This window comes from Dermacentor andersoni, chromosome 4 (genome assembly GCF_023375885.2).
Source record: "Dermacentor andersoni chromosome 4, qqDerAnde1_hic_scaffold, whole genome shotgun sequence".
In the NCBI taxonomy this organism is placed as follows: Eukaryota; Metazoa; Arthropoda; class Arachnida; order Ixodida; family Ixodidae; genus Dermacentor; species Dermacentor andersoni.
Window position 1 is genome coordinate 182,083,564 of NC_092817.1, and position 24,336 is coordinate 182,107,899.

Below are 24,336 nucleotides of genomic sequence, written 5' to 3' on the forward strand. Positions count from 1 at the left end.
AAGGAAGAATTGGACGACTGACTATGAAAACGCCTGTACACTCATACGCGACCAAATACACTTGTATCCCTGACGTCACCGCACGCTCGGCTTGGTGACGCACGTGAGATCCACAGAGACCGGCGGTTTGCCCGCCTGATTGGTCAGTTATGAGTAAGATTTTTTTTTTGCAATGAATAAATATTCTAGCTATTATAAAAAAAATATAAACATTTTTAAATTCCTAATTTACAGAGACGCAAATGTTTTGCTTTATTTGAAAATCACAGTTCCGGACCAAAAGAGCACGTCCGATAAAAGTGGCAAGCCCTCCTCCGCCGGCTCCTCTGCTCCGGTGCCACCCTAGCAAGCAGGCCTAAGGACTTAGCAGTAAGCATGTCTTTCGATCCCGTTTCATTCGCAAAGGATTTCGTCGCCGGTGGCGTCGCCGCGGCCATCTCCAAGACGGCCGTCGCGCCCATCGAGCGGGTCAAGCTTCTGCTGCAGGTGCAACATGCCTCCCAACAAATCACCGAAGCCCAGCGATACAAAGGTGAGCCGGAACCGGTGAATTTCCGAACGCCCGACACCGTAGCACTGACCTACAAAATGAAGGGGTGGGGGAGGGGGGAAACCCGGCGCGGCCGCCATCTTGAATCGCACGCGCAAGCCACATTGGCCTAGGCATTTTTCTTTCTGTCTGTAGGCCGGCAATGCAGCTTGCATGTATTAACTGCGGCGGTTACTTATCGTTGACCATTTGTGATGTAAAGTGCCCACTGTACTTGGCGTGTTTCTTCTTATGTCGACATTGAAAGTGACAGTGGTGTCGCCGGTTGAACGAATGAATGACCTTTGCCGGTGACCGGTATAGATCCACCTCGCTATAAACTTTACTGGCAGCGAATTCATTTTTCTAAGAAGCTTTAGTGGCGACGCTTACAAATCTACAGTATTTTGTAAGCGTTTTAGGTGTCTTGCTGCCTTTTATTTTTTTTGTGCTATAGCGTGGTCGACGCAGAGACCCCTTGTATCTCGTTATGCAGCCTTTTTCCTCGTGACTACGTAGGCTTGACTGGCGCGCCAGTATTCCGTTCTGTGATGTAGAGCGTAGCCAAATTAGTCTAATATAAATCCCACTCGCTAAGTGCCGCTATGTCTGGCCTTTGACCTTGGGCTGTTCAAGCAGTGTCATGAGCTTTGTGGCTACGGGTTATGTATTTTTTTCTGAACAGCGATGTCCGCGTTGACGGATATAGATCTCATCGGCCTTAGCGTGCTTTACTTGCATGTAGCCCGTAATGGTGACAGAAGCCGCTCGTTACGTTTTAGCAGTTTGCTTCTATTTTGCACTGCTGTATCTGTACGCGCCGGGCAATTTAACCGTTTTGCAACGCTGCTACTCTTTGTATTTGACGTAAGCTGCTTGTAGCTTTCTCGGCAAACCGTCGTGTAGTTTCCTAGGTGCAGTTTCTGCACCCACCGTTTTCTTGAGCGTGCGTTGTTGCCGAACTCTTCGCATAGTTACAAATTCCAGGCATCAGTTGCTTGACCGTGCGGTGCAGTCTGATAGTATCGACTGCAGTTGTGTGTGGACTGGCGTGGGAGTTGATCGCATAGTTCGCACGCATTTTAATTACAGTGAACTCTCACTTGAGCGAATTTCAGGGGAGCCCAGGAAATGGTTTACTTATCTGAAAGTTCACTAAACTAAATATTCACTATAATATGCAACAGCATAGGGCACAGTAGACGAGTCAAGTGAAATATTTGTGGAGTTATTAGCTGCATCAGTCTATACGAGGTCTGTAACAGTTAATGTTGCTGCCTCTCATTTAGGAAAATATAATTGCTATTTGCACTGATGCTCTTAAAGTGCAACAAGTGACACAGCTGTCCGGATGGTGTTATTGTGCACTCCTGGTACAGCTTGTTGCCGAGTCTCGCAACTTTACAAGGCATCCTACAGCCTTGGCAAGAGACAGTATTTGCCTCTACCATTGCATCTTCCTTGTCGCACTCTTCTTTGGAAACAGTTTCCAGATCTAATGCAGCACAGGTGACGAGCTCACGGTCGCTGCACATAGTCGTCAAACAAAATGTTGCTGTCAACATCCAGTGGGTGACCCATCCCAGAGTCCACATCCCCGGGTCGATCACCTCGTCGCGCTGTTCCTCTTGCTCTTTCACCGCACAGGGGAAAGGCCACGTTTATGCTAGCATTTTCTGATTGTAGCTGGTGTCACTGTCCACCAGGAGCCTCAAGTTCATTCAACTTAAGTATTTGATATGCATAAACTCGTCTAACAAATATTTTTGCATCGAATGCATAGGAAAACCGCAGGGGATTTTCTGCAAGCATGTTCTGAAATATTTGTTAAACTGATGTTCATACAACTGATTTTGCTGTATCGGCTGTCGCAGCCAACTGTTCTTCTGACATTGCTGTACTCAAGTCAACTTGCATGCATATGCGAAAGTTGCCTGCAATTGCAAAAAATGGGGGGGGGGGGGGGGAAGAAAGCTTGCAGTGTTTGCAACAGTTCCCTTCACAATATAATAGGAAACTCCAGATCGTTCAGCTACCATAGAACGGCCAGTACGTGAATTTTTCTGGTCTTCATGCTTGTGGCTTCGGACATTCTTTTGGTTTAATTACACTGTCTTCATTGTAGCAAATTTCGAAGTGATCCTACTTTTCTAAATACTGAGTGCAATAAGGCTGCATGCATGCATAGTTGCAAACTTTTCTTAATGCAATATTTTGTTCAAAGATCTTATTGGATTTGCAAGGCCATTAGAAGACAGGAAAAACTTAAGCAAAACCCTGTACTAGCGATTTTTCCCATTCTCTATGAACTGCCATCCTTGCAGCTGTTGTAGACAGTAGTGCCTGTTTGCACAAGTACTTTCTTGTACAATGTAGGTAACTTGTGTTTGCAATGCTAATTAAGAAAAGGGTACCCAAATATCTTGCATATTTGGTCACTTCTTTTAGGTGTACATGAAACCAGTGCTAGATTCTATATGGCCGCATTGTGTGCCTCTTAATGCTTGCATTTAAACACAAAGGGGCATTAAACAAGCGATGGCTGCCAAAACAACTTGTGCAGTGCTATCTTGTTTCTGTGGTAATCTCGTGTCGAGTGTGCTGGTTTTGAATTTGTGCTTCTGGCCTTGCTGAGGTCTGTGAACAGTAAACTGATGTTGCAAACATTTTCTTTTTTTTTTTTTTTTTTCAGGCATGATCGACTGCTTTGTCCGCATCCCCAAAGAGCAGGGCTTCCTCAGCTTCTGGCGTGGCAACATGGCAAACGTGATCAGATACTTCCCCACCCAGGCACTCAACTTCGCCTTCAAGGACAAGTACAAGCAGATCTTCCTCGGGGGTGTCGACAAGAAGACCCAGTTCTGGCGTTACTTCGCCGGCAACCTGGCCTCCGGAGGTGCGGCCGGTGCCACATCCCTGTGCTTCGTCTACCCGCTGGACTTTGCCCGAACCCGCCTGGCTGCCGACATTGGCAAGGGTGCTGGACAGAGGGAATTCAGTGGGCTTGGCAACTGCCTCGCCAAGATCTTTAAGTCCGATGGCCTTGCAGGTCTGTACCGTGGCTTCAACGTGTCTGTCCAGGGCATCATCATCTATCGGGCGGCCTACTTTGGCTTCTTCGACACCGCCAAGGGCATGCTTCCAGACCCTAAGAACACTCCCATCGTCATTTCGTGGCTCATTGCACAGACTGTGACCACAGTGGCAGGCATCATGTCATATCCATTCGACACTGTCCGGAGGAGGATGATGATGCAAAGTGGCCGGGCAAAGGGCGACCTAATGTACAAGAACACCATTCACTGCTGGGGCAAGATCTACAAGACGGAAGGAGGCGCTGCTTTCTTCAAGGGAGCCTTCTCCAATGTCATCCGAGGCACCGGAGGCGCACTTGTGCTGGTCCTGTACGACGAAATCAAGGCCTTCATCTTCTAGGGACCTCGCACTATGCGCATAAAAAAAAAGGCAAAGTTGGACTCCTGAGAGCAAACAAAGTGGTAACACAAGCTTTGCTGAGGCTTCAATGCCTGCCTCCCCCACAGACTACTTGTTGATGCAGTTTGTTTGTGCCTCCTGGCATTTTTTTTTTCTCGTTGAGTTGGGTCTTTGTTGAATTTTTATAGCCTCCACTGTTCTTCTGCCTTGTGGCATGTCTTTGTGGAAGTAGACTCTGCAAGAATTGTCATTAGCCTCCTTCACCGATTGGCACTTAACTTAATCGAAGCACACACATTCCACATGCCTGCTGCTAATTCAATGGGGTGAACACGGGGAACTTATTGTTGCAGAGTTCTGCGGGGGGAGGGGTGCTGTTGCTGAGCAGTTTTTGAAGCTAGAACAATAAAGGCGTAGAAAAAAATTGAACCCCTTGTTCCTGCTGCCTTTATTAGCTGCTGTGTTGCTGTGGCTTCCTATCGCTGTTGCAACACTTCCAGCAGACTTGTGCATGTTCTGTGTGGTTCTATGACCCCTGCTCACAGATGCATATAGTGTGAGGCGTGTGTGCATTGCACAAACTACTGTTCAGCTATGAACTTGACCTTGCCACCACCCTCCTTGCTCTCCACATCCTCTTCTGTCCCCCCAGTCTTCATCCACTCTGTCCTTGTCTATAGAGAGTCGCCATCTGCTGTGTTCAGGGACAAAACCCACAAAAGTCTACTTAACTAGTTCTTTTGTACAAAGAGGCCAGGATACCACAGGCCACTTGTGTTTTGTGAGAACCTGTGTGAGGCGGGAAAAGACCCTTTCATACATAAGTACATTAAGGTGATAAATGTGCATGACTTTTGGGACACTACCCAAATGTTGCACCACAAGGAGGTTCTGGGCCCAGGTTTAAGTCTCTCCAGTTCTTGACGATTCATAAAGGTTAGTATTTTGGCCTTTCTGCCCTTTATACAAAACCAAAAGAATTTCCTACTGCCTTCACCCAGGCCGCCAATGACAGAATGGAAAGGAAGAGTTCCGCGCAATGCAGTAGCATTGCATGACTTGAGCTAGCATGTACATTGCATAGACCGGCCTGGGGAAGGGTGGCATTTCCCGCCTTGCTTGTCTGACTGGCAATTTCCACTAGATGCTGTGTGCTCTTGGAACCAAAAACCTGGATGGGGTGACTGCAAGTGCTTGCTACGCCTGTGTTGTAAGGGACGAAGTTCTTTCCCCTCGTCCCTATGTCAGTAGAACCTGTTGTGTTCCCTCGGTGGCTCAACACTATTGCAAATGAGCCGCCACTGCAGTGATACTGTTTGTGAAAACTTGGGTCCACCAGATTTTTTCAAATTTTCAGAATTTCGAATCCTTCCAAGTTCTGTCAAGTGTACAGAAAGTGGACTCCATGCGAGAACATGAGCAAAATAAATCTTATCATTACAGGAACGTCAGATACGAGAACACCGGCTGCGTACTCTGTTTGGCATACTTGAAAAGCACCTATCCAGCCACTTGAAAATATATGGCAGATTTAAAGCATTTGTATAACGCACTGCATGACGCATTGGCACATAGGGCAAATGTGTAATCGTCTACTACTTGGCTCGTTTTACTAAAATGCAACACACATTCAAACAAGTTCGATCACGCATGTTTCAATGTGTATGCAACAAGTCTTAAATTTTATTTTACAGCAAAGCTGTTAAGGGCTAGTTCCCCCAAAATCATGTTGGGGTGGACACAACTCCCCATACCTGGGCCTATCCCGAAGATAGTACAATGCCAGGCCAACCCGCGGCAGAGGTGCAGTTCAGCATCCAGAGGCCCACATACACAGCTTTGCTGGTCATCCTTCACAGAGTGAAAAGGCACTGAGCGGGCACATACATACCCAGGGTTCTTTTTTAGGGGGGGGGGGGGCAACCCAAGGTAACTTTTCTATGCAAATGATGGGGCGGGGTGGGAGGTACCTTTACTAGTACAAATGTGAATAATGCCCACCACTCACCATAAAGACGTGTAAACTGGCAAAAGAGCATTTAAATAAGGTGTACCTCACAGGTATGCCTGTGAGATGCACCTCTCCTTTACTTTGGCCAACAAGGAACCACATCAAATTGACTTGCACATGACAGAAGCGCAGGAAGAACACTGCCAAAAACAAGTAAACAAGCGAAAGTGTAAAACAAAGATTTCTAGTAGTGTTTCTTTTAATTAGCTCTGGATGAATTATAGAGAAATATATGTATATATTTGAGGAACAATCGCAGTTCTTTTGCATCCCTCGTTTCTACTCTACCAATTTAGGTGCCAAAACCGGCTCGTGTTGTTATTTGGGAAGTTGCGTAACGCTACGTGGTCACCAGTCTCGTACAACCGCGTGGAGCGCAGGACACTGAAGTTCTAGACGTACTAGGCCTACATAAGATACCTACATTAGCACAGCAGACAAGTGGCTATGTCAGGTGGCTCGGCTGATAACTGTAGAAGTGTCGTTCAAAACGCACGTAATTATTCTCCACTTCCGGCTGCATTTTCTCCACTTCCTTATTAAGTAAAAAGATGGTGATCCATAAATATCTTTACAAACAACAGTTGAATTTGTTAGTTTTCGCTTTTCCTTCCCGTTTGGCTGTTGTCTTGGTTCTTTCCCTTAGTAGATCGCTTAATTTCTCAACTCCTTGCGACTTGTTTCCAGTTACCGATTTTGCACGAAAAATGCTGTACAATTTGGGAAAAGCCAGACGAAGTAATGGGTGACAGTCATATTGCTTATGGGTTTAACGGTTATTGCAGGGTCTGATGATGGAGGCTGTTTCTCATTATTTTATTTTGCACCTTGTCTAATCCATATCGCGGGCATATAGTTCTGAGGATCATTATTTCCTAGAGCTATCACTGGAGGAAATAATGAATCAAAAAGGAAAGTTAAACGCAACTGGCATTTTCTCCGGCCGCAACTCGTTCCATAAGCATACAGACCCGCTGACTACTAACCAAATCCCTTTCCTGTTCCTTGGATCAATCTAAACAAAGAAGGTTGAACTAACGTAGCAACAGCAATGCGCGTGACCGTTGAATAGATGGTGACCACTGAACTGATCTTGAGTTAATCGCGCAGGCACCGAATTGATGAGAAAACTGGCCTTTACAACCCAGGAGATGCCGATAACTGCCGCCATCTAAAAAGAGTGAAAAAATTGATAACCATTCCACCCTATGAAGATGGAATGGCAGTGAGAGCTGACAACAGTCAAAGCTCTCAAACAAAAAGCAAACTGCTTCATCTCCGCCGCGGGTCGGCCCGAAGATAGGGCACTGCCGGGCCACCCCGTGGCAGAGGTGAAGCAGGCGTTAAGCACTTCCCATACGTGGGCCGACCCCGACGGTAGTGCAACGCCCGGCCGACCTTCGGCGGAGGTGAAGCCGGCGTTAAGCACTCCCCATACGTAGGTGGTGGTGACAAACTTTATTTCTGCTATTTACAGGAGAGGTGTGAGCTGAGCCCCAAGGGCCCAGCCCTTACAAAGTCTAGGGGGGGGGCCCTAGTTTGGCACCCCCATGGCTTATGCAGCGGCTCTGGCTCGGACCAACAGGGCGCGTTGGTCCTGGAGGGTTGAGCAGCTGAGCCGGGCAGCCTCCCAGTCCTCTCGGGTAGGGTGGGGGTTTGGGGGAAAGCAGGGTTGGAGGGGCATGCCCACAGCATGTGCTATGTGTCCACAAACACCTGCGCACCTCCCCACAGTGCGGGCACTCGCCCAAAAATGCCGGGTTGAAGTGTTTCAGCACCACCGGGCACAGTACTGTATTCGTGTAGAGACGGAGAAGCCAGCGCTTCTCCGTCTTTATGAGGCCTTTGCAAGGGGGGAAGTATCGGCCATGATTAAGCTGATATAGCTGTGTGATTTCTTTAAAGGTGATTGCCGGATTGAATTCAGGCGCCTCGTTGAAGGGTGATAGAGGCGACGCCCGGAGATCAAGTGTGCGGGCTGTAGCGTCGGCTACTTCGTTCCCCTCTATTCCCTGATGAGCTGGGGCCCAAATAATGGAGCGCCGGGGTCGGAATCCCTGGTTCTCGCATTTCTTAAGTATTTGGAAGGCACGATGTGCGATTTGGCCTTGTTCTATATTGCGGCAAGCACCCCTCGAATTAGTAATGATGACTCGAGACGCTGGATCTGCAGCAGCAAGCGCGATAGCCACCTTTTCCGAGTGAGTAATATTGGGGGCCCAGAAGGTAAGGCCATTAACGTGTGTGTTTTGATAGACGACTGCCGCCGTAAAGCAACCCCCGTAGTGAGGGCTGGCAGCGTCCATACAGAATACTCCTGGGCGATCTCCATATGTTCTGGTGATCCTTGTAGCGCGCGCTTGGCGGCGGCCCTTGTGAGTATCTCGTGTCACATTATTAGGGAGAGGGTTTACCTGTAAGGTGAGATGCCAAGCATCTGGCAGGGAGACTGGGTTCCGTGTGGGTTATATACTAGATGTGCTAGCGGGACAAGAGGTGGCTTCCCGCTGGTGTTTTGCTCAACCGCAAGAATTGATTGTTAAGATGAGCCTCGGTAGTTCCCGAAAACTATTAGTCATCCCCAGTTCGAGGAGACGTTTGTTGGAAGTAACAATGGGGAGATCAAGTGCTCTCTTATAGATATTGCGTAAAATCACCTCAAGGGCGTTTTCATCACATTTGCGTAGGTGGAGGTGGGGCGCCGAGTAGAGTATTCAGCTGGTTACGAATGCATTCACTAGTTGCAAAGCGTCTTTGCATCGCAAGCCCCCCTTTTTATTGGACACCCTGCGGATCATACAACCCACTTGGTCCCCCACCTTACGGAGCTTTTGAAGAGTGGTATCAATTTTGCGGTTCCTACGTATGCAAAGGCCCAAAACTCGTATCTCGTCGCATTCCGGGATGGGGCCTGTACATAGGGATAGGTTGAGTTTAGTGGTGCACTTCGGGTTGGGTCGTAAGTGCACGAATTCCAATTTGGTCGGGGAGCATTCCAGGCCGCATCGATGGGCATATTCGTCCACAATAGCCGCCGCATGCTGCAGGTTGGCCTTGATTGCTCCAACCGATCCGTGAGTAGCCCACAATGTGATGCTACCGGCGTACAGAGCATGCTGCACGCCTGGGACCTCACCCAGTAGGGCAGGGAGCTTCATCATGGCCAGATGGAAAAGGAGTGGTGAGAGTACCGCTCCTTGTGGGGTACCTCGCGTACCGAGCTGGTATGGGCCATGTTCCGTGTCTTGTATCCGGATAAAGGTTTGGCGGTGTGTGAGGAATTGTTTAATGTAGTTGAAGGTGTTGAATCCACAGTCTACCATGGATAAGTGGGTTAGGATGACTTAGTGCGTGACATTACCGAAGGCACCCTTTAGGTCTAGCGCAAGGACTACCTTACCATCACTAGGGTGTTCGACTGGCTCGAGAATCTCGTATGAAGTTGTAGCAATAAGACATCCTGCACGGACCGGTGTGGGCGGACGCCGTACATGGTGTCTGCAACACGTGTTGGGTTTCTAGATGGGTGCACAATCTATCCCGTACCATAGACTCCATCAGCTTCCCATCCTGAAGATTTCGAAGGGTGCATTGCAGGTTCCCGAGCCCACTCGGGTTAGTGCCATTGAGCTTGGATCCTTTCTGCACTATCACCAGGATCGGCCCACATGATGATTTTTTCTGTTGATGGACACCGAAAAAACTACGGAAGGTTAGTCATATACAGCTTTCGCTGTAAAAGGTAGCAAAATGTTGACCGCCGAATAGATTGATTTGTCAGCACTTTAGGAATATGTGAGGAGTGGTGGTGTGAGGGGGGTAGCCGCTTAACTCGGGTCGGCGCGATCAACGCACAGATGGAGCGAGAGCCATCGGCGTCAGGCGCATTGGTGCGCGTCCTGTTACGTTGGCTGCGCCAGTGCGTTGTTCTCGCCAATGTGACGTACGTAGTGTGTGTGTGCGCGCGCTCACGCTACGTCGGACTATACAGGCGCCTTTACAAATGCAGGTGAACGTGAAACTGAGTTAGTGTCGGAATTGTTTGCCTTATGATATCTGGTGATAATTCAAGCATGCACTTTTCGGCTGCCAACCCCTGCTTACACAATACTGATACAGTTGTTTATTGTGGCCTAACTGGCTGCTGAACTTAACACGAGGTATAGTCGACAGTGCAATATTCATGAAGCGGCCGAATTACTCGAGATGCGTCAAAGCCTGCGGGCCGTTGCGATGGCCAACTAGCCTAGATTTTTTGCAATGAGCTCTACATGCAGTCGCTCACTAATGCCGCTTGCGAAACCTAAAAAAAAAAAGGACAAGCCGACTTGCTTGCTATGCCTAGATAATGTAACATGTCTAGAACCCGAGAGATACGGCCCATTCGTTTTGCTCTGCACTTTGTGAACTAGCTCGTCACTTCAGTGCCCTTCTTGCTCGTGCAGAAATGGCACAGGCCCGCATGCGCGAGCATACCTATCTGATGGAATGCGCGGAACTATTTTTTACAGATCTGTGAACTTGTCATGCACAAAGCGTGCACTGCATGGAAAGAATGGTGCAGTGCACGTGCTATTATGCTGAACCGTGGCCTCCGAGATTGCACGCGCTCGCAGGTTTTGCTTCAGCCGGCATGCTCCCCCCGACCCGCCCCCCCCCCCCCCCCCCAAAGAAAATGAAAGAATGAGAAAAAGAAATGCGGCAAGTAGTCCGGCAGCGTTTGACAGTGCTTTTGGTTGCTCGGAACAGACGCTGAATCGACGCAGCCTCCGCGTGCGACGGTTTCGCGTTTCTCCAAACGTGGGAGGGAAACGCGCCGCAAAATAAAGTGGTGTGCTTAATAAAGTGCTTGTTTTCTTCTCTCCAGCCTAAACTACCGTGCATTGAAACGCGGGACTCTTTTCAGAAGCGCTCTCACTTGTGCGCGCTTTGCGTCAGCTAGTAGCTTTCCCTTCACAGCCACAAAAAGTTGTCCGCGACTATAACTAAATGAATAAGCATGGTGTCATGCGCGCACAAACCAACATGAACACATCTCACTCGATGAACGCGGAAACTTGCTGTCAAAACGCTTCAGCGAGGAAGCGCGGCAGCAGCAGCGAGCGGATAAACCTTCGTGCAACCGCTCGCATCAACGCGAACTACGCCCTGAACAGCGGCCCGGCCGCGTATTTTCATCCGCTAGCAGCTACAACGGGGCGTGCCACTTTTGACGGAGCTCGACGTTTCTGCGCAGGCGCGAGTAAAGGCGCGTTCACAGTGGCGGGAAAACGGGCAACGCAGAACGTTTTCCGCGAGCCGCCTCCCGCACAAACCGGTTTTTCTCCCGCAGACAGGCTGCTGTGCCGTCCCGCAGAGCGATGGGTCGGGTACCTATTTTTCCCGCGCCGCTGACGAGAACAGCCAATGGGGGCCGACCGCGAACCGTGACGTCGGTCCCAGTTCAGTGACCCCGTCGGCGGAGGCAGAGGCTGCGCGCGTGCTGCGGGACACTCGGCGGTTGCTTTGCCACCAGCCCATCCTCGTGACAAAAAGGGCGACGCGAGGAGAGCTAGCAGACGGTCAAGACGACCACGTGGGAAATCTGGTGTCACATGACTATCCCCTTCCCTCTCTGCTCGTTAGGGTCCTCCCTCAATGCCTCCTCTCTCTACATTCCAAGACAACCGCAGCGAGAAAACGCGCGCAGTGTGATCGTCATTCCGAGCAGCTGCGACGCAGCATCGACGTTGACGCTGTGCCGCTGCGGGAAGTCTCCCGCTAGTGTGAGCGCGCCTTAAGAGCGGGCGCGAGAGAGAAAATCTGGGGGCTTTTGCTCCTTGACCGGCCACTCGGAGTAGAACGCGCCCGCCCCCTACCCCCGACACCTTGTGCGCGACGGAAGGCAGCAAGCTTCCTCCCCGCTTTCCGCCGTTGCGTGCCGCGATCGCCGGCTCAGTCTCGCACGCTCTCACTCACACATACAGCATACGGTGACGATGTTATGGCCCTTTGACTTAATACGGAATCTCACGGCGACGTCGACGGCAGAAATGTGCCTCAAGTCTCCATATAATTGCTGTAACAATTACAAGTTTTCTTAAAAGTAAATAAAGATATTAAAAAAGTAGGGGGTTTTACGTGCCAAAACCGCTTTCCGATTATGAGCCACGCCGTAGTGGAGGACTTCGGAAATTTTTGCCATCTGGGGTTCTTTAACGTGTGCCTAAAGCTATGTACACGGGTGTTTTCGCCCCTATTAAAATGCGGCCGTTGTAGCTGAGATTCGATCCCGCGACCTCGCGCTCAGCAGCCCAACACCATAGCCACTGAGCAATCATGGTGGGTAAAAATAAACAACAATGCCGCATGCTGACACGGATATTTTTAATGTTTGGTGTAACTAACATCTCGATCATACCGTTCATAACTGTGATGTGCCTGCTTGAGTGGCATGTGTATTACACTGATAAACGAGTAAATATATAATTGCATAATTTACCATTGCATGCTTCGTGCACAATGTGCCTCTCCATCCAGTCTGCAAACTGCAGCACACAGCACTAAAAGCTTTATTAAAGGTCTCTGCACCTTAGCTCAAAAATTCAGTGTTTGCACTTTCAGCGACACTTCACCTGGAATATTTATTTACCTTTGAACTTGCACACTTTGTCCTACAAGTTTGTTCACTAACAAAGCCAACACTAGATACAAAAGGTCTATGAAAGGGGCTAGTTGGCGGCTGTCCATACTGTCTATTTGTCTCGTGACAAACTCTTGAACACGTATTCCCCTTCTACCTACCTACATGATTGTTGCAGTTTATGTGTGCACAAAAAATTTAAGCACCTGAGAATAGGCATCAGCCTATACCCAGCTTTGCCCCCTCGTACACCTCCAGCCATCATTTCTGAATAAGTAAGGCATCATATAGCAGTGCAAAATCCTAATTTTGGGGTTTTACGTGCCAAAACCACAATCTGATTACGAGGCATGATGTAGTGGGAGACTCCAGATTAATTTTGACCACTCGGGGTTCTTTAAGCGCCCCTAAATTTAAGTACACGGGTGTGTTTGCAAATGCGACCGCCGTGGCCGGGATTTGATTCCGCGACCTCCTGCTTAGCAGCAGTGCAAAATCAAATTTTTCTCACTTCATAAAAGCTGTAGCAACAGTACCGGAGTGTGTGAAAGCCTCCTCGATGCATAAAAAGCCCTTGGGTGCGGAGGAAGAACTGGCCATGCTCTCTTTGTGCAAATGAGACGGCCAGAGCAAAACCTGCCGCACGGGCAAATATCAGAGGCCACGGTTGAACCAATGAAACGAATTAGTGAAATGAAGCGCACCCTGAACTCAATAATACAATACTGTTTCGTATTATTTCCCGGCACCAACACTTGGAATAGAAAAAAAAAAAAAAGACCCAATACAGCTGTGCTGTTTTGTTTTGCCAACTGATAAGTTGCCATTGGGTGCTAGTTGGAATCGGTTCGTGCAGGACAGGGTTAATTGGAGATCGCGGGAAGAGGCCTTCATCCTGCAGTCTGCAGTGGACATAAAATAGGCTTACGATGACAATGTTGCCGAAAAAACATGACCTTTTGGCACCAACGTTTAGTACATCGCCAAACTGTGATCACGATACGTTTTACAGCCGCTAGATCGCCTGTCGACTAGAAAAGGTGCAAGGTGTGCGCAATGAAGAACAGTGGCCACCCGGCGCAGCAGCTTTCCTGCAGTACTAGGCCACCGACGTCACGTGAACACACCATTGTGCACTCAGTTCCCTATTCTGGTACTAGCATATCGCCTCACGGGTTGTCGAAAGCTTAATTTGCAGCTGTAACCACCAACTCTATTGCAGTAAGCATATTCACCTGCATGCATTGCGCAATTGGAAGCGTACTGCAGGCTTTTAACAGGTGATAACCCAAATATGCCACCATTCCCAGCAGTAGGTGGTGTGAATTTAGAGACATGTTTCTCTCTTGTGGCATCATATGCTGGTGAAGTTAACCGGCATGACTTTATTTAGAAAAAGAAAAAGTATACACACATAAAAGCTCTTGTACACCAACATTTGTAGAGCCCTTCGCCTTGTGTAGATGCCAGCTACAGTTGAATCTGCGAAGATTGTGTGCAACTTTAGATTTATGTCACTGATGTTAGTGCGTTTTATTTAGTTTTTTTAATTGTAAGCACAATGTTTTACTGCTTACTCTAGAGTACTACTGGGTATATTATAGCTTCTACTGGTTACCGGTTGAGGGTGGGGTCCATAGTCTGCGGCTGCAATGGCCATGGTAAACACTGTTCTTGTCTGTACAACAGTACAGACAAGAACACTGTTTACCAGTGTTCACACCGTCGCACGTGAAGGCTGTGTCGCTTCAGCCCCTTTCTGAGCAACCAAAAGCACTGTCGAATGCTGCCAGACTACTTGCCGCATTTATATATATATTTTCTACATTCTTTCCTCTTCTGTTTTTGTTTGTTTGTTGTTGGGGAGCATGCCGAACGGGACAGCTGGAGCAAAACCTGTGAGTGCATGCAATCTCGGAGGCCACGGTTGAACATAGTAGCACCTGCACTGCACCATTCTTCCCATGCAGAGTCGCAGCCCTTCCACTGGCACTGTCGGCTTTGTAGACTTTGCTTTAGTGATGAAGAGCACTGCCGCAAAATACTTGGCACTGACAATTCTAGGAAGAAAAGTTTTAGAGCCACACAAGACTGGCATAAACTCTTATTTACAACACAGAGAAAACTTTAGGAAAAATAAAGACAACACAGCTTGGAAGACGTATCGTCAATTTATTTGGGCTTCTCAATTACCAGTCACAAGACCATGGTGTGCAAGAAACCACAGCCCAGCATGCTCCCCCAAGAATAAATTCAGTTCTACGAGCTCAGGTCGCAAACCTCCTGCAACGACACTTACCTCCAGAGAGGCTTCCTACTTACCAACGCTTCTTGCGAGATGACTATGACGAATGTGATTAGGAATCTACCCCTTTTTATCCAACAGCTCACTTTCTCCTCAAACAAATATTGAACAGCATTAATGATGCAATTTCATCGTAAGTGGTCAGCTAGTCTGTTCAATGTGAAAACGTGCTGGTGCAAACAGCTCTTGTGAAATGCACTTGGGCAGCAGGAAGTCACACGGCAAAAAGAAAAATAATACAAAAGCATGCTTGCAATGATGGATGATAGCTGTAAAATGATGTCTGTCAAGGAAGGGAACAGAGTTCATGGTATACAAAGAAAAGGAAATCTTGAGAAGGAGCAAGCAGGCAGGCAACACACACGCTCCCTTCCAGAAGCCCGTCTCCGACGGAGACCTTGGTAGTGCATCCCAAGACAAGACAAAACCTGTCCGTGCCACTGGCAGGCCGCAGCCTAGTTGTACTCTTCGGTCCTTTCCATCTTGAACGATGACTGGCTCTCGCTGTTGTAGCCACTCCCTCCGTCGGGGCCGCTGTTGTAGCCCTCGGCGTTGGCGGACTCGTAGTTGCCTCCTGGTCCACCAGCCGACCTGCTGTCTTCTGCAAAGCCGTCCTGCTGCTGCTGATCGCCGCCGCCAGACGGTTCCTGCTTGATGCCATCAATGCCTCGATCGGCGCCATTGCGCTCTCGCCGGCGTCTGTGCTCACGGCTGCGGCTGCGGCTCCGCTTGCGTTTTCGCTCCCGGCTTCTGCTCCGGCGACGCTTCTCGCGCTCCCCAGGCACGTCGCCACCACCGCCGTCATCGGCACGGTCAGCACGGTCGCCACGGTCCCGGCGGTCACGATCCCGGTCGCCCCGATCTCGCTCTGAACGGTCCCGCTCCGGCCTCTCTGGCCGCTCTCGATCAGGTCGTTCTCGATCAGGACGCTCTCTATCGGGCCGTTCCCGATCGGGCCGCTCTCGATCAGGCCGTTCCCGGTCAGGCCTATCTCGCCGCCGCTCGCGACGCTGTTCACGATCATCCTTGCTGCACAGAAAATGAGAAGCAATGCAAAATGTCACTAATGATGCCAAAAGCGAGAAGTGGCAAAGTCTGCTTCGAATGGAATGCAACCTAATTTGTCTTCCATTGAAGCAAATGGCCATTTATGTCCCATCTTTTAGCACAGCTCACCTTAATTGCAGACAACACAATATCTAGACTCAGTGACAACTTTCAGTTCTAAACTACAATTCACTGGCATTCTGTACTGAAAATAATAAGAGGGAATTTCTGGCAGTAGTGCCTGCATGTGAAGCTAGTACAGCACTTCAGCCAGCATGGACCTTTCTAAATATTTTTTTTAGTTGCTTAACCTAATCTGTCAAGCAAATTCATTGCGAAGCAACTATTAGTCGCATTTAACATATACAGTTAAACCATGATATAACGAAGTGGGTAAAACCAGCAATTTGATTTGTTAATTGAAATTTCATTGTATTGGAATTCGATCTCTTATGCAGGTACAGCTGCACATAATTGTTTCTTACGCACAAAAGTTTCCGAATTATCGGGCAATTGCAGAAATCAAATTTAAATGAGAAAAAATATTTTGTTGAATGTGAGAGCCGGCGACGAAACGCATGGTTTCATGTCGTGTCGACGATTTTCACATTGGTGGTACAAATCAAAGCTAGCTGATTGTTGCATTCACTCCGCCACAGCAGCTAATAGCTTTAGAAGAGCGATGACGACCAAATGTAAACGCATCACATATGTAAAGAAATAGTGTTGTCCTCACTGCGCATGCTCAGAATCTGATTTGGTTTCTGTGGTCTACGTACGCTATGTTAACATACTTTATTTGGCGAGTTTAACATACGTAATGTTTACGCACATTAAGAAACAGCGTTTTCAAACATGGCGGCACCCATGGCTTCCTTCCTATTCAGCGTGAATCCGGCTAGTGCTACTCCGACCCAGCCGAGCGGCAAGGTGAGTTTTATCATTGCCGATCTTCAATGTATGAGTGAAGTGCTCGGCATTCTCAAATGCTAATATTATGGCGGTGGCAACATCAACACATACAAGAGTGAAAAAGAGTACAGCCTTGCCGTGAAACTGCGTGTAAGCTGTGCGAACAGCGGGGACATCGCGGAAGGATGGAGCACTCCACGGGTGGATGGCAATCAAAAAGTGAATCTGTTTGCCGTGAACATCCTCGCCGCTCGAGCCATGTAGTCCACTGGAAATCGTCAAGCGGCTCTGAATGAAAATTTTTCGACTATGAACATATCCCATCATGGTCTCCACAAGAAAACGTGGCAAGGATATGTGAAATGAAAGTTGGCTCCTGCAGCAACTCGCGCAGCCAAAAAAAGGTACCAGGGTGCGCGAGGTCGGTTTGGGAAACAATGCTGACAACATTGCTGTTTCATTTGATGGCTTGCGGATGAAGTGTGGGCACTTGTCCCAGATAGGTGCGGGTGTGGTGATAGAACTCTACATGGGCTTCAATGGGCTACGTGAAGTTGAGCAATCTTGTCCCATGTGTGAACGAGGGCGAAAGCAAAACGATCCGGCATATCAAACTTGGTGGGACAGCCACACATGCCAGAAACACACTACAAAGAAAGCTGGCAAAATGGAGGTGGAAGCAGTTGTGCTCCTTTTTAGCAGGTCTCTGAGAAAGACTGGCCTCAGATACAAGACCATTCTTTCAGATGGTGACAGCCACACCTTCCTTGCTTTGCAAGAAGCAGATGTATATGGCTTCATCAAAATCCAAAAGAGAGGATTGTCTAAACCATGTACAGAAGAGCACGAGCACTGCATTATGCAATCTGATTGCAAGGCACAAGGGAGGTGGCTCTGAAACCCTCGGAAGAAGGGGAAGGCTTACTGGCGACTTCATGCAACGTCAAATGACAATGTGTCAAATCACGCCTATGCCCAGCAGGCTCAGCTTGGTGCCGCCAAAATGCAGCAGCAGCGAAGGAACACATGAGCACGTGTAGAAAAGAAAGCTTCCAGAAAGGTACCAACAAGGTAAAACTTAAAACAGTAATGAAAACCTCCATTCATATATTTGGGCATGCTTCACTGTTTACAGTTGAAGCTGCAGTTGCTGAGGCAGTGATGAAGTTCAACTGTGGCAATTTGAGAACCTCGTCGGATATCCTGGAGGAGCTCAATCTGAACCCCAGCCTCCTAAGCATCAGGCGGATAACTGAGAAAGACAGGCACGAAGCGGCAGAGTCTATTCGCAAGTGTGCTTCAACCGAGCTTGTCTAGCAGGCACTAAAGAAGCGCCACTACAATGCTAAGCAGCAGTCAGATTATATTCCTGGTGGATATTAGCACCTGCATTGCAAGATATGCACAATCTATTTGTCATTTTTAAAATAAAATGTGTGCTATCTCTTTTTCTTGCACTTTTCTCAAAAGTAAATTTATGACTGTTCAATTCTGAGGCCTATATATGTCAGCACCTAGGGCAGCTACAACAATAATTCGTTTTGCAATGGAGATCTAAATGTATCGAGAATTCAATAACGGGAGCAGATTTTTGAGCACAAGCCTTTGTAATTAATAGTTAAAATTATAACTGCATGGCAGGTGCTTTTTGAAGTGTTGAGTTCATTTTGCTGTAATATGACTAAGAATGGCGAAATAAAGAAAGTGCTTCCAATATTTCAACCTTTAGTTAATTTAGTTACTTTAAGGCTCTATTTACCATATCTTAAATACCACTTTTAATAAAACAGTTTTTTCCTATTGCATCCTTAAACGATGGAGGGTGAACCATAGTTTTCTCAGGAACAAAGTAACTTCGGTACAGGAGTAGTGATTACATATTTTAAGTCAGCAGAAAGCATTAAAATTGATGGATAAATCAAAACAAAATTTAAAAAATGAGTCTCTCCCCATAATAAAATGGCTTTCCCTGCATGTATATCCCACTATAAAGTTGTTCCTTTGATTCACACTTGCAACAGGTATGCGCGTTCAGTGGGCTTCTAACGAGGAAAACGAGGGCTGTGCAACTATTCCGAAACTTCGAATACTATTGTTGCATTTTCAATATTTGTATTTGATTCAAAAACTGGGTATTTGAAAATTTTTGAATATTCGATTGGATTATAAACAAATTTATTTCTGGCTGTGCAGGAGCACACACGGTTCTTAGGGTTTGTTTTTTTCTATCCAAGAATATGAGTTGGCTTTCGTAAATTTTGTGATAATTACGTGCTGCTGGCGAAATTTTTCCTGTAAAGGATGTTTAGCCACTGGACGATTAAGCTTTGCGGGAAAGCAAGCCTTTCAATAGTGAGGGGCGCGAGGGCTTGTGGACAGCAAAGGATGCAAGTGCCACTCCCAATCTGCTTATTGCTTGACAGCTGATGCGTTGGCTGGCAGAGGGTGAATTGCCTTTCGGTTTATAGGCATTTCAAGCTGCATATTAAGTCACACATTGGCAAGAACAGCCTGCTAGTGGAAATTGCTCAATTTTCCAAGTACACATAAGCCAAATACACAATCTTTTAGTATAACAGCTTACTAGCGCAACTGTTTATGCATGCGCTTCTTAGTCAATATTCGAAGCTAACCATTTGATTTGTGTTTGACAATACTGATATTCACGCAACCCAAGCAAAAAAACAAAGTTCACAGAACTAGGGCCCGCCTACTAGGTCACCCACTACGACACACACAACTAAACCAAAGTTAGAGAGACAATGTCTCAAGGTTCGTACGGAGGATCTGACTGAAAATTCAAGCATTTCGAGGGCACTGAAGGCCAAAATTTGAGGGGGAAAGAAATCTTAGTCATACACATACACTGAAAGACAGAAAAATCTCCTCAGCTGGACTATCTTTAGGGCTAAAGAAAATGAAGCCATGATGGGCTGCGGTGTGAAACAACCAGCAAGACAACCAAGCGGTGGCACGGCTTGGTCCCTTGATCTGGCTTTGTCTAGCTCCACGGTGGCGCTGGTGATTTTAATATGTTGGTGGCTGCCGACACACCACACTGCAATCCATTCAGTGACGCTCTCGAAAGAAAATACCTAGGATTGTTTCCCAATAAACAGTGTTCATGGCATAGCCTCCACACGGAGTTTGTTACTTTGAATGTTGAAACGTCGCCTTCAAAGTCACTTTTCAAGTAATTCAAGGAGCACATATATATCCTGAAAAAAATTTAAGGGCCCCCTGAAACTTTTTTTTTTCAAATTCGAGAGTTTTCATGAAGTTGTACAAATCCTTGTCCTCAGGTCCCTTTTACTGTGCATGATTACTCTTGCATAACTTTGTCGTGAAACATGTGAAAGATGATTAAATTATAGAATTACAATCATGGTACCTGCTTTTCCGATCGTGCAAGGTTGCAGAGAAAGTCCCCACTCAGAATGTATTGCTCACCCCTGCCTAAACTCTGGCATTCAGACTGGCAGCATTTCCTTAAATAAGATAAATAAATAATACGACAGTAGTTGAGCGTATGTTTTACAAGATCGTTTCTAACTCTTTCAGCATCGCATCTCTTTGGAGTCGAATTTCTAAAATTTTTACAGATTTGGATTCCCTAGAGTGCCTCGTTTTGAGAAAGAACAAGCAAATAATTTTTCAGGTGAAAATAAAGTTCCAGTTACAAAAAGAATTTGCAACTTTATATGTGGTTAATTGTTCAATACATCGATAAAATAGCATAAGCATATATATTTTTACAAATTCTATAATAAAGCTCACACAATTAATTTTCATGCTTTAAGGGGGACCCTGCGCCTGAAAACTTGCCGAGTTTATGTATTTCAATGTGCTAGTTTTAGATATACATCTAGTTTTCTTGTAGGCTAGAAATCTTTCCAGAAATTTAAGAAATTCAGCTTTATTGCATAATTTGCTTGGAGGTGAGCTATCTACCAAACTACACATGGCATAATAAATATCGACATACGAAAATGATGTGAAACTAACAAAGAGTGCAAATAAGCAAATATGGTGTTCTAAACCAATTTTATATCAAATGAGAACATAGCAAACTTCAGTGAAAGAAATCCATCTAACTGCTAAAAAAAAAAAAGAAAAAGAATATTTTCGAAGAAGTACAATGACGTTATATTTCGTATATTTGCACTCTACATAGCTTTGTCCTTCTGGAAAAAGAGAAATGAATTACAGAGATAGCAGAAGCAGAGATAATGCACCTACAATTCGGCATCATCATTAAAATTGTGGTTTTGAGAAAACAAAAAACATGTCACAACTGATATGTTGAAAGAAAGTTTGACAAACCAGCACCAAAGGCCATCATTAGGCACTAGGTACAGAGTCGCTGACTGATTTTTCGGGCTCCAAAAATTCGGACACGCTCGATTATTCGGTCTGCTTCGCGGCACCGCCATTCTCCCCATAGACCATAATGTACCGTATTTACACGATTGTAAGTCGACTCGAATGTAAGTCGACCCCCCCATATCGCTTGACCGGAAAAAAAAAAAAAAAATCAGAGAGCATACCCGAGGGCGCATTCGATAACGAAAATTTATTAGTAGCTGACATGGTCACTGGACTACTAGTCTTCACTAGTGCTGCCATCGTCAACGTTGCTGCGGTCCCACAGCGCGTCGTGGTCCAGCGAAATTTCAAATTTGGCAAACGACCGCACCAGGACATCTTGCAGAACAGCAGCCCACGCCAAATGCACCCAGCCACACGCAGCCGTCAGGGAGGCTCTTTTTACAGGTCCGGTTGGCGTAATTTCGCAGTCTTCTGCCGCCAGCCACTCGTTGTACTCACGGTGGAGCAGAACCTTAAAATTAAGGCGAAGGTCCGGGCTTGTTTCATGACCACGTCGCACCGATCACGCATTTCAGCGACGTACGCCGCAAGCTTAGCCTACAGCTCCGGAAAGCGTCCAGAGTTCGGCACGTGGGAAATTTCTCACTTGCCGTCACACATTTCGCTTCGCTGCAGTCGCCACTCTCGCACCACCCGTTTAGAAACATCGAAATTGCGGCCCGCTGCGCAGCGATTTGTTTCTTCGGCGTAAAGGATGGCAGCCCTCTTGAACGCTGCTGTGAACGAGTGCCGAACGATTAGTGGGCCTGGAGCACTCATGACGACTGGGGAAGCATAGAAGTAGCACGTAGCCGGCAGTCAAGTGGAACGCGTCAAACCAATACCAATGCCTTTAAACCACGACTGACTCGTAATAAAGCCGGTCGTGCTTTAAACAGAGAAAGAGAAACCCGCGAGCAGTGTCTGCTCTTCCATGAGCTACCGATACTCCCCGCAAGCGCCGCCGTTCTGAGGGTGCCGCCGCAAATTGGAACAGCGGCGCTTCCATCAACTATTGACACCCCCCCATGAGTGTTGCATGCACTGTAAGACTCTCAAAAATGTTCAAAAACCCTTCCGAAAAGCGAACAAACACGCAGGATAGCGAAAAGATACGGGTAGGGCCATAGAGCAAACATAAAATTGTAACTACGTTGTAGCTCCCGTTGGTATCGCTTTTTTTGGCGGGGCCATGTTTCGGTTTCGATTGTAAGTCGACCCCCCAACTTCAGACTTTCAAATTTAAAAAAAGGGGTCGACTTACAATCGTGTAAATACGGTATAACAACTGCCAAAAGTTCGGACACCTCGCACCCTCTCGTCTGATTTTTCGGACACTCCTTGAGCCAACTCGATCGAGAGCACCATGCACAGACTCTGACCGGTGCATGGTTCAACTTGCTGAACGCCATTTTTGTTTTGAACGGAGCCTCCTTGCTGCCTCACGAAGTGGCGCTACTGCAAATCCCGCTCATCATCATCGTTTCTGCCTGGTTTGATAGAGTTGCTACAGCAGTTCCGATCTCAGCTTAGTAAGCCATGTCAAGACAATCCAGCAGCTGATATGTTTGTTTCTTCGTGCACGACGCTGCAAATAGGCTACGTTTTTCGTTTGTGCAACTGGTGTTGGCGTGACGGCGTGGTGGTGTTTGCTTTGTGTGCTGTGCCGAGATTGCGGTGATCCAACGCGGCATACGGAAAAACATTGCGTCAAGTGTCTAATGGCGTCGACAGTGCCCGCGCAGACTGCGCTGGGGCATGCCAGCAAGCGGGTGCTGGGAGGCCTAGGATTTGTCACCTTCCGATGTGCTCCCTACTGACGCCGAAAATGTTCTGCCGAGACCTGTGCAGCAGTTGCATTGCGATTCCGGACACAGTCTCATTTGAACGTTTCACAGGTGCTGACACTGCTGTACTGACATGCACAGAACTCGACGACGGCGAGATCATTCGACAGGTTTCTGCTGCACTGCCGGACGATGAATCCGAGTTGGAAGGTGACGCACCATGTCGTACGCTGCCGTCGTATGCGGAGTGTGTACAAGCATTGACTGTGCTTTCAGCTGCCTATAGTGACCGTACGACCCTCTCCGAGATTCAGGCTCATCTGATTGTGCGTAAACGGAACAGCGTGCAACGGCGTATTCACAATTTCTTCAAGCCTACTGCCGAGCCCAAATAAGTGCATGGAAATAAAGGATTTCTTTCTTTTTTTTTCTTAACTTGCTTTTTCGGACACTTGTTTATTCGGACACTTCCGCAGTCCCCGTGAGGTCCGAATAAACAGTCGGCGACTGTACAGCCTTTTACTTCAAAATGTATATTTTGAATTTTTTTTTTTTATGTTGTCTTGGTGCAAAGCAGCATCGATGTTTTTACGGAGCTTTCTTGTTCTTGTAACAAATTTTTTTATTAAGTAACTTTTTTCAAAGAATCGTTAATAAATGTTAGCTTGCAAATAATATCATCAGAAAGCACATTCCTTCTTCTACGAATTGATACTATACATTTTAATATCAAGCATTTGGTGTAGCAGCAAAAAAATTGTTTACTAGACCACTCGAAAACTGCTTATTTTCCCGCGGACAAGAAAGTGCTAAGTCGATCTTTCCATTTCAAGCTTTTCTCTAGGTAAAAAAAAAAAAATGTCAACCAAAGCCTCATCAACCTTTATAGGCAGACATGAAGCTCCTTTTTGGGAGGCCAAGTCGATGAGATGGCACGGGCAACCAACCCCTATCAAACCTGGATGAGCCTCTCTCAATACAGTAGAAGCAGTTTTTATTGCCGATCATGACATTGGCATTGTCCGAACATATAGCCAGCAGGTTTCCAACACGCAAACTCCGAGACTTCATCTCGTCCAGAACCAGATTTGCAATCTTGTGACCCGTCGCTTCCTCTTGGGTTGTCCCGAGGCAAAGAAGGCGGCTTTTGTCCCTACTCGTCTCTTTAACGAAATATGGCGCAACACTAGGGTAAAGTTGGGTATCCTTATTGTTACTGCCATCCATAGCGATCGAAAACACTTGCTGTTTTAGGGCATCCAGCAAAGGAGTCTCCACCTTAGCGGCCATTTCTCGAAGAATTGAAGCCATCATTGTTCG

The 24,336-nt window shown here is 47.1% G+C and overlaps 2 protein-coding genes across 2 annotated transcripts in view; one reads left to right on the plus strand and one right to left on the minus strand.

Annotated features, from left to right (window-relative positions):
• Positions 1-342: 342 nt before the first annotated feature.
• Positions 343-4,067, plus strand: LOC126530520 (ADP/ATP translocase 1-like). Its single transcript, XM_050177789.3, has 2 exons — positions 343-532; positions 3,222-4,067. The coding sequence occupies exons 1-2, from the start codon at positions 376-378 to the stop codon at positions 3,962-3,964; spliced, it is 900 nt and encodes a 299-aa protein (XP_050033746.1). The 5' UTR covers positions 343-375; the 3' UTR covers positions 3,965-4,067.
• A 10,682-nt stretch (positions 4,068-14,749) lies between these two features.
• The window catches only part of LOC126530636 (uncharacterized), a 61,487-nt gene continuing 51,900 nt past the window's right edge, over positions 14,750-24,336 (minus strand). The window contains exon 10 of the mRNA XM_050177900.3: positions 14,750-15,931. Coding sequence (XP_050033857.1) covers positions 15,358-15,931 — 574 coding nt within the window. The 3' untranslated portion in view covers positions 14,750-15,357. The remainder of the gene's footprint in view (positions 15,932-24,336) is intronic.